The 10582-nt window shown below is 35.9% G+C and overlaps 1 protein-coding gene and 1 pseudogene across 1 annotated transcript in view; one reads left to right on the forward strand and one right to left on the reverse strand.

Moving 5' to 3' along the window:
• Window positions 1-3805, reverse strand: part of LOC129237507 (protein timeless homolog) — a 61553-nt gene extending 57748 nt beyond the window's left edge. Inside the window, exons 1-3 of the mRNA XM_054872305.1 lie at window positions 3799-3805; window positions 3463-3564; window positions 3299-3347 (exon numbers count right to left, since the gene is read on the reverse strand). Of these exons, the coding sequence (XP_054728280.1) occupies window positions 3299-3347; window positions 3463-3564; window positions 3799-3805 (158 nt within the window). The remainder of the gene's footprint in view (window positions 1-3298; window positions 3348-3462; window positions 3565-3798) is intronic.
• Window positions 3806-6402: 2597 nt separating this feature from the next.
• Window positions 6403-8018, forward strand: LOC129236330 (heat shock 70 kDa protein cognate 4-like; annotated as a pseudogene).
• Window positions 8019-10582: the final 2564 nt, after the last annotated feature.

Below are 10582 nucleotides of genomic sequence, written 5' to 3' on the forward strand. Positions count from 1 at the left end.
ATCTTTTACATTTACATTTACACTCGGATTTTACAGTATGATAAAGCGACGTATTTATCTCGAGAAGGCAATTTTTTTAGTTTCAAAGAACGTTTGCCCGAAGTACCCCGTTCAAGTACTTATGCACCACATCTCAGTTCCGGCCACTCTAAATTACAACCTTAATGCCAGCAAAAGGCGAACCTACGGTCGGTCCATTGCAAAAGTACTTTATTACTTTTTTTTTGGTCTATGCGGTCTAGTAAGTATTATAAAAACGTATGCTCTCAATAAGAGCAGAAAAGAAAAGAAAAAGAAGCGTCGCGAATAAGCCAGGCAAAATCTGAATATGACTTTTTTTACGTATGCGAAATCCCGAAATTAAAGAAAAAGTTTTGTTTTAATATCGGTCGCCCCACAGCTGGATATGCGCCATGAAAAGCTCCTCATACAAAAACCATCTGCTGTTCGGGGGCGGAATAAAACAGTAGGTCCCTCCATTTGTGGAAGAAGATCAAGCTGCGCATCACAAATTGCTAAACTAGACAGCTGCAGTATACAAATAAACAAGCAATGGAGCGCCTGAAACTTAAAACACAGATTTGCATCGCTCAAAAAAAAATTTCCTTCACTCAGAAAGTTTTTTATTAAATAAAAAAGTAAAAAAGAAAAACAATGTATATATGTATATTTATAGGACCCTCTAACTCCTAGTTGGAGCATAGGGCGTCAAGCAAAAGTGGTTGATTTATTTTGCGCCACCTTGAAGTATAGAAGTTTTTGAGTTTATTTTACTTTATTTTAAATGATTTTTAAGTTATCCTATTTCTTTTTTATTGATTGAATGCAATTTTATTTTTTATTTGATTTTATTATTATTCTTGGTAGGTAGATAGGTTAGATGGCAAGAGTACCTCAGGTACATTACAAGTAGCACTTACGTGCTATCCAGTGCTGTTGATGTGGTGGAGAAGAGAAAAGGTATCTAGGCTGGAGAATTTCTTCAAGCCACCACCAAAGGGCACGCTAAGGAATCTCAAGCGCCTAGCCGCCAGAGCGGGACAGTTGCAGAGAAAGTGCTCAACAGTTTTTTTCTCTGGAGGATCCCCACAGCTTCTGCAAAAGAGGTTGTACGGAAGTCCAAGCTTTCGTCGCATTAGTTCCGATCACCCAGTGACCAGTGAGCGCCGCAATGAGTTTGAGCAATTGAATAGCGGGGATTCCCATCACCTTAAGCGTCCTGTTTCTATTGTATTGAGGTTATAGTGTTTTTGAAATAGCACACGATGAGACAGACTTCCATCTGTCTTGCGCTTTTTTGCTAAAGAAATTGCGCAGTTTTCCTTGAACAACGGTCAAGGGGACACCGATGTCTGAGAAGGGTACAACTGAAACCGGTTCTGTCGATCACTTCCTGGCAAGCGCATCGGCAATTTCATTTCCTTCTATATTCCTGTGCTCAAGAACCCAGCTAAGGGAAATGTTTCGAAACGTTTGAGTTCCTCCTTACAAAAGTTTACCAGAAGAGAGCTGTAATACGGCGTCAACAGGGCCTGGATGCAGCTTGACTCTCGGAAAAAATATTAATGTCTCCCTTATTTATTTTCTTATTTTTATTCTTACTTGACATAATTTTTTTACTCCGCTTTATTTATTATTATATTTTATTTTGATTACCTTAATTGTTTTGCTTTAATTTTTAGTTGACAATTTAAGCCTAATTTTAGTTGTCTTGGCTAATTTAAGCCAAATTTGACTAGGTTAATTTAATTTTATTTATTGTTTCATATAAATTTAATATATTTTGCTTTATTTTTTTAATTTATATTTAGTCTATTTCATACGAATTTATTTTATTTTATTTTTCTTTTAATTTTATTATATTTTTCTTTAATTTAATTTGCTTTTTCTTCCATTTTATTTTATTTTTTATTTATTGCATTAGTTGGCGCCAGCTCTGCTGCAAGCCAATAATTTATAACAGGTACAAAGATTACAATTAAATAAATGTCTATAAATATTATATAAAATAGTAAACAATTTTACAAACAAGAAAAGCGTTTACTGTAAAAAGTTTCGGACTATATGACAAGAATTGAATTCTGCATGTCGAAAACTAAAAATTCTGGAAGTTGAAAGGTTTTCACGTTGTCTGCTAAGTTTTTATGCACTAGTCCGTGGGATGATATGATAATTGATACTATGTGCACCTTCCTTCAGAATATTTGGATATTTTTTTTCGCATATGGTTTTTGCATGTTTTTATTAAAAGGAACAGCAATATCAACTATACATCCAGTCTTTTGAGATTTATCAATCAAGAAAATATATGGCCTATTATGGTCTCTTTATTTTATTTTATTTTATTTTATTCTATTGATTATTTTATTGCTTTTTCTATTTCGTTCTAACTTACTTTATTTTTCGTAATTTTTTATTCTGTTTTAGTTTTCTTATTTTATTTTACCTTATTTTCTTCAATTTTTTTAATTCATTTTATCTTGTTTCGTTTTTATTCTTTTTTTCTTTTATTTAAAATACATTAATGAATATTATTTTTTTTATAACACTCAATGGTGGTTAATTTAACCTAAATTTGTTTAATCTAATTTAATTTATTTCATTATAGCTTAACTTATTTTATTCCATTTTATTTTTTATTTTATTTTAATTTACTTAGTTAACATTTTTTTTTAATTCATTTATTTTTTATTCCCTCTATTTTATTTAAAATAAATTAATGAAATTTAATAATTTTTTTATTTCGTTATATTTTAGTTTGGTTAATTTAATTCAGTTTTATTTTATTTCATTGCATTGGAATTAATTTATTGTATTTTTTTCTTTGTGTTTTTCTGTATTTTATTTTGTTTTATTTATTTATCCTATATTAGTTTATTTAAAATAGTTTAAATTATCTTAATACATTCTTTTTATTTCATAACACTTCATTTTGGTTAATTTAAAAAAAAAATTTTTTACTTCATTGTATTGCATTTTATTTTTGCGCATTTATGTTTTTTCATTAGGTTTTTATTTATTCTATTTTGTTTTATATTTCTTAATTTATTTAACTTGGCTAAGTATTTTTTTATTTTATTACATTTAATTTTGGTTAATTTAAGTTGATTTCGTTTAATTTAATATTATTTTGTCGTAATTATTATATCATATTAACAATAAAGTAAGTTTATTTTTTTTTTATTCTATTTTATTACATTTTTGCTATCTTATTGCAATTATTATTTATTTATTTTTGTTTTTTTTTTTTTTGCTTCACATAAATAGCCGATTTACATTTACTGAACAATGCACTCACCTTTTCGCAAAGTCCTCAAATTTGAATGGCTTCTCGACGAGTTCTTCATCTGCGTGCGAAAGAATAAAATTAAATTTTTATCGTACAGACCGATTTAAAGGGATGTCTTTGTTCACACCAGAATTTGAATGTCATAAAAAAAGCAGACAAAAAACCAATTTTACCTGGGTATTCTTCATTCTCTTCATCGTAGTCTTCCTCCTCTTCACCTTCAATGAACTGAGCGTTTTCCGTGTTATCACCATTTTCAATTTCCGCAGGCAGGGCTGAAAAAAATTGAGGGAAAAATAAAAAAATAAAAATTAAACCGCCAATGCATTTTCAGAAATATCGCACAGACTCGCTGTGTTATAGAAACTTTCAAATAAACACTAAACAAACAAGTATCGAAAACCAAAATAAGGGTGGCTATAAAGAAACTGTTAAAAAAAATCTGGGACAAAAACATTAATAGGGATATCAGTGCATTGCACCCCAATCCAATTGCAACAAAGATTTACTTGACATTAAGAACATTAGCAGCAAATTAAATTTCTACACCATCAGCAGCAAAGGTATGCCGTTTCTCATTCGATGAATGTGTATGTGTGCGTTTGTGTGTTATGCATAAAAGGAAATATTTCAATGCAGGGTGAATACTTGGATACTACAGCGTAGTCGCTTTTGCTTATAATGTAGGCAGGAGGGATTATATGTATAGCAATTTGCCGTTATAATGATAATGAGCAGCGGAGAATTGGAATGTGTTCGGCAGTAATAACAAATCAAGAATAATAGGCTGTAAATGAGATTAAGCACCTTCCTGCCAAGAGCCCGAGCAGTACGCCAGTTTATGAACATGAACGATGCAAATTTTATGGCAAAATACCCAGTCTCCGAATGTTATGAATATTTAGTAATTTAATTATTTTCCGTATAAGTTTCATATCCATTAACTCCACTGTTTAAAGAAGCAATGCAAGTGCCGGGTGCCAGTAACTTGTAAGTGAAACTACTGCAAAACAGCGCCCACGAGCATATGTGAGTGTGTTCGTGTATACGTTATTACTTGTACGTATATGTACTGGTCCACAATCGCTAATTAATTAACCAACGAACAAAAAAAAACAAAAAACAGGAAACTCTCTAATACAAACTTTCCAACAATTGCTGTTCCTCTGCCCTGGTTTTGGATAATGCAACAGCTAAGCATGTTTGTACTTACATATACATATATGTACATATACATATGTACATATGCATGCATATATGCACATAAAACATCCTTGGTAATTGTAGTCTCCGGCAGTAGCCAGTACAAATCATGCTTGAACTTAGCGAACTTTATTCAACTCACAACAAAATTCACAACAAGCAGATTGTTGGCGTACAAAATACATGCCAAAGTTGCATATACATATACAGGGTGCGATGCCGGCTTGTTTGCTCTTTATCACATACTATCGGGTGTTTTTGTAATAGCTTGACATAAAAACTGATGTTTCGTGCCATGTCCAATCGGCTGTAGTAGATCCTCCTGTCATTAAGCAGAAGGGACTGTAGGCAGCTGTTTGGACTATTTACGGGCATTTTTCTATGGACAAAGCACATGGAAAAGGTAAACATCTCAGATAGTGCACTCTGCCCAGCATGCGGAGAGGAGGAAGATAAGGATGAGGACCACTTTCTGTGCATCTGCCCGGCCTATGCTCGAATCAGGCTTGAGGTCTTTGGCACTGATGTGTTAAGAAGTGACCGTCTTGGCTCCTTGGCACCACAAGATCTACTCAGATTTCTTCGGTAGTCGGGTAGATTTAATTAAATTAAAAAGGGAATTGAAAAGGGAACTTGAATGCAGTACAATGGACTTAATGTTGTCTGAGTGCTGTAGTTGTTAGTTGTCCCGATAACAAAAAAAAGAAAAGCAAAATCGTTATTGTTGGTGTGCCGATCCGGGTTGAAACTTTGCCTCCCTCAATAACTTCTATCAAGAATCTCGATCCTTTGCAGACATTCTTCACTTTTACAGTCCAAATATCTTGGCGTCATCATTAACTGTACACATCCAGGTTTTTCTTGGGCTACCCATTTTATAGGGCACATACAGCTTAGTCTTGTTTGCAATTTCGTTTGGGTCCATCCTCAGAATATGTCCCGCTCACTTAAGACGCTGAAGCTTGATGTAGTCGGCGCATTGGAAGTCGTCCAGCTCAGCTAGGCATTCATCGCTGCAACATAGGCGGTACTTGACTTGAGCTATCCGCACTGGTTCAAAAATGCTGCATAGAATTTTGCACTCAAATACGTTAAGTTTTTCGTCATCCACCTTGCGCATCTCCCGGGTTTCAGAAGCATAAGTAGCGAGAGGCTTGATTATTGTCTTACTGAGTTTCAGCTTCGTTTGCTTAGAAAGAAACAGAGAACTTAGAGCCTTGCATAGCAAAAAGATGACCACGTTTCCCACCTGGGGCCTTGCACACATTTCTTGTTTGGCTGTTGCATCGACAGAGTTCCAAGACATTTGAATGATGCCAATAATGATCAATATTGCAGATTTACATTCATTTGGAACTTTTCCAGTGTACAAAAGCTTCGTTTATGATTTGTTTACCGGGAGGCCCAAGCTTCTGGCTGCGTGCTCAAGTTTTAGAAAATCCTTTTTCAAGGCTGCTGTACTCCTGCATGTTAGATCGATGGGATCCACGAAAGCTAGAATTTACTGGCCGTATGGCGTCAATGGTGGGTTGAATAGTGCAATAAGGCGATTGGTTAGAGCTCTGTATGGCAAGTTGCATCGTCTTGTTGGTACCAACTTATTATTTTTTGGAAACAAAAAGTTAGGTAGCATCGCTCGTTATTCACCGTAGTGGCAGCTCCTCCCTCCATTTCGTAAGGGACCGAGAAAGGACCGATGATACCCCGCCAATGCTCTCTGAACTTCGCGCACAGATTTTTTTTAAAGTAAATTTGCACAATTTGAAAGCGCTAAACAATTCATGATGACTTGCTAAATCTTACAGAACAGAAATGTCAATACAGTTTGCCATTATCAGTAGTCAAACAATAGTAGTTATCGATATCGATAGCTCTCACAAGTGCATTTTAAATAAAATAGTACAATAGAGATGTCTAAAGCTCCTGATATTGGTATTCATTTAGGCACTACCTACTCCTGTGTGGGTGTATTCCAGCATGGCAAAGTTGAAGTCATAACCAATGAGCCGGGTAATCGTACTACCCCATAATAGGTATGTTGCCTTCATCGAAACAAAGCATCTGATGGGCAATGCTGCCAAGGAATCAGGTTGCTATGAACCTCACTAACACAATTTTCGATGCAAAACGATTGATTGTCCGCAAATTCGATGATGCCAACGTTCAGTCTTTTATCAAGCACTGACCCTTCGAAGTGGTTAATCTTAATGGTAAACCAAAGATGAGCGTCACCTACAAGGATGAGAAGAACACTTGCTTTCCTGTAAAAATTGAATCGATAGTATTGACCAACATGAAGGTGATCGCTGTGCCCAATGTTGGTACCATTGCTGGTTTGAATGTGTTGCGTATTATTATTGAGCCAAGTGCCGTTACTATTGCTTACGGTTTGGACAAAAAGGCTGCTGGTGATCTTCGATTTGGATAGTGGTACTTCTGATGTGTCCATTCTGTCTGCAAGTCGGCTGGCACATACTTGTGTGGTGAACATTTCAGCAGTGGTCTCGTCACGCACTTCGTCCAGAAGTTTAAGCGCAAGCAGAAAAAGGATCTGACTGCCAATAAGCGTGCGCTGCGTCGTCTGCGTACAGATTGTGAGCGCCCAAAGCGTACTTTTTCTTCATCCACTCAAGTTAGAATTGGAATTGACTCGTTGCTCAAAGGTGTCGTTTTCTGTACTTCGATCACTCGTGCTCGTTTCGAAGAATTAAATGCTGACTATGTATCAGGGAGCCAAGCTGCCATCATTCACGGTGAGAAATCCGAAGAAGTACAAGATCTGCTCCTGCTCAACGTTACTCCCCTCTCCTTGGGTATTGAAACCGCTGGCGGTGTGTTGAGTATATTGATCAAGCGGAACACCACCATTCCAACCAAGCAGACTCAGACGTTTACTACCTACTCGGACAATCAGCCCGGTGTATTGATTCAGGTATATGAAGCTGAACGTGCTATGACCTAGGGCACAATTTGCTCGGCAAATTCGAACTGTCTGGTATTCCACCAGCACCGCCTGGTGTGTCATGGATTGAAGTCACCTTCGAAATTGACGCTAACAGTATCTTGATCGTAACCGCTCTGACATGTTCCACTAATAAGAAAAACAAGATTTCCTTCACTAATGATAAGGACCGTCTGTCTAAGGAGTATGTTGAACGTATGCTTGACAAAACCGAGAAGTGCCGCACTGAAGCTGAGATACCAAAGGAGACAATCGCCGCCAAGAACTCATTGGAGTCATACTGCATTAACATGAAGGCTATTTTAGAGGAGGAGGATATGAAGACTAAGTTGTCCGAACCAGAAGGCGCAACCATTGGGACACGTGCAACGAAAAAAAAGAAGAATACGACAACTGCCAAAAAGAATTGGAATCGGTGTGCAATCCAATTATTACCAAGTTGTACCAAGATACCGGCGGTTCTGCAGTGGTATCCCCGGCGGTATGCCTGGTGGCTTCCCAGGAGCAGGTAGTGCTGGTGCAGTTAGTGCCGTTGCCGGCCCCAATATCGAGGAGGTCGACTAAGCAATTCGTTCCAATTTAGCAATATAAACAAAAAAACTGATCCTTTTATTTTATAGCATTTTTAAAAAGGCATCGAGGGCATCCTCACCCTTTGTTTGTAAAAGGTATGTATTGATGCAAGCGATGCTCGCTTGTATATATGGCAAAACTTTCTACAATGATTAGAACTAAACCACTTTTATCAAAATATTTAAACAAGCATATTTTTATATTTTTAGCTACAAAAGTTAACTTTTTCTTAGTTAGTTATTGAAGTGTTGCATTTTATTGTATCTCTGAAAACTATCTTTACCTGCTTTTCAGTTTCAGAACGAGTAATAACAGAGTGAAAATCATGTCAAAAGGAGTACTTTTTTATTTCTCTCATTGAGAGATCTCACTTGTGGTTCTACGCGTTATAAGTTGGCATTTGTTCTATCTTATCTATATACGCACGCTGCAATGCATGCTGTCTGTTAATAGACATCCTCTAAAATACAAATACCAACACATAATTTTTGACTTACGCATTTAATTTTCAACTAAGTCCACAATGTTGTATGAACCAATCGATTGACTTACAATTTCCTTGCCTTATTTTCACAGTCGATACACATACACATTGCATATATATATGCATATATATACATACACATAAGTAGATGGTAATGAAAGGAAAATAGAAACATGAAAGCAAACAATAAAAACAGATGCCGTTAATAGAGCTGAAATTGCAAATAAACAGACTTGCTTATAAGTTCTGCTGCAGTGCTACCTCAAATGACACTTTGCTGTTGGCTGTCATATCGAATTAACGAATTAATTGATTTGGGATATATGCAGCTCATAAAGGTTGGAATGTCGGAAAGTTTTTCGTCTTCGTGGTATGAGTTGATGACGAAGTTTAAAGGAGGTAAAGTTTGGGAGTCTATGGCATTTGGTGCATGAAGGAGAGAAAGGAGAAACGAAGGCTGGTTTGACGAAAGTGAATTACGTAGATTATGCTGAAAAAGTATTTTGAATTTTTTACTTAAAAATACGCCTGGAGAAGAGTTTTTGGTGTGTAATTTTGGTTTTTATTTTGCAGTTTGACGAAGTGCCCTACGTTTTTTGGGTCTCCGCTGATCCTACTATTGCACTGCCCCAACCCTCCGTTCTAAACATTTTTTAAAACCCCTGGTTGGGCACCCGGGTCTGGCCTTTTTCGTCCTGTTCACGGTCCTTTGTAAAAGATTATATTCGTAAATCGATAGAAAATAAAATTTTAGGAAGCTATAATAGAAATATTAGTAATAGAAATAGAAATATTATATCACGTGCTAAGTTGAAAAAGCTAGTCTGGTCAGAACCGGAGGGTTATGGTTGATCGAAAATGCACGCCAAATATATTTTTTTCTCGATCTGGTGAATAAGTGGTAAATAAGGTCATCTATAGTATTTGGATGCATTGAGACCTTTGTGAGCAACCATGAACACTTTTCCCAAAGCCGAAGCAAAAGCTACTATAGTCCGGCTAAAAGATATGTAACGATTTCAAAATCACATTCCTGGAGCTGCTGAAGGTCATGCATCAACTCCTAAATACAATGTAACACAAAATTAATCATCCGATCGGAATGCTTCTTTAATTTTTTCAAATGGCGTCGTACGTCAATCATATCTGACACTTGTGAACTCTAGACTGCTGCAAGCATGATTCAATTATTAAAGGTTTGCTCACTAGTGACATTCGATTTTTGACACTCCCTTACAAAAGGTTGTATTTAAGAAGGTGAATAAAGTGGAGCAAATTAAATCCATTTCGGTAAAAATGGTAGCAAAAAAATATTTTCTTACTTAAATGGAAACAAACTGCGACCGGCTTAAAAAATAAATTTTAATTAATATTTAAATGTAAATAATGGTACAAATAGAAGTTATTAGCGGAAATTGTCAAGTCTAATATTAAAACAAGAAATTATTTCACTTAATCCAAGATTTTATTTTGTGAATTATTTATTACAAGAAATAAAGCTTTGTAAATTCTCCACTGATCGATCTTGGATTACGTCAAATACTCTATCATGTCCTGACATAAGCGGTATGTATTCCATGTCATACTACCATAGTCCTGAACATACCGATGAAACCTCTTGAGCGAGTTGTTGCTCGCAAGCAGACCATTTTGAAGATGAAATGTTTTTTCTACAAATTTTACTTTTACTCAAATTTTCTGGAGCTAGCATCCCAGTGTCTTGCAAAGGGAGCCGATTTGTCAAGAGAGAACGAGAAAGCTGCTCACTTATGACTTTAGAATTCTGGCACTCCCTTACAAAAGGTCGCATTTAAAATGGATGAAGAAAATTCAAATATTAAACAACTTTTAGCTTAAAATGGTAGCAAAATCTCCGAGTCTATGTATTTCTGCCATAAAAAAGCTCCTCATAAAAAACCATCTGCCATCTGGAGGCTGTGAGCTCTTGTAGGTAACTTATGTATTTTTAAAGTAACCTAGTAAGTACTTCCCCAGCCTATATTTGAAAAGTATCCGGCTCCAATTGTCAAAACGTCCATCTTTCGCGTTCATTGCCCCAAAAAGATGCGCT

This window comes from Anastrepha obliqua, chromosome 1, assembly GCF_027943255.1.
Source record: "Anastrepha obliqua isolate idAnaObli1 chromosome 1, idAnaObli1_1.0, whole genome shotgun sequence".
Lineage (NCBI taxonomy): Eukaryota > Metazoa > Arthropoda > Insecta > Diptera > Tephritidae > Anastrepha > Anastrepha obliqua.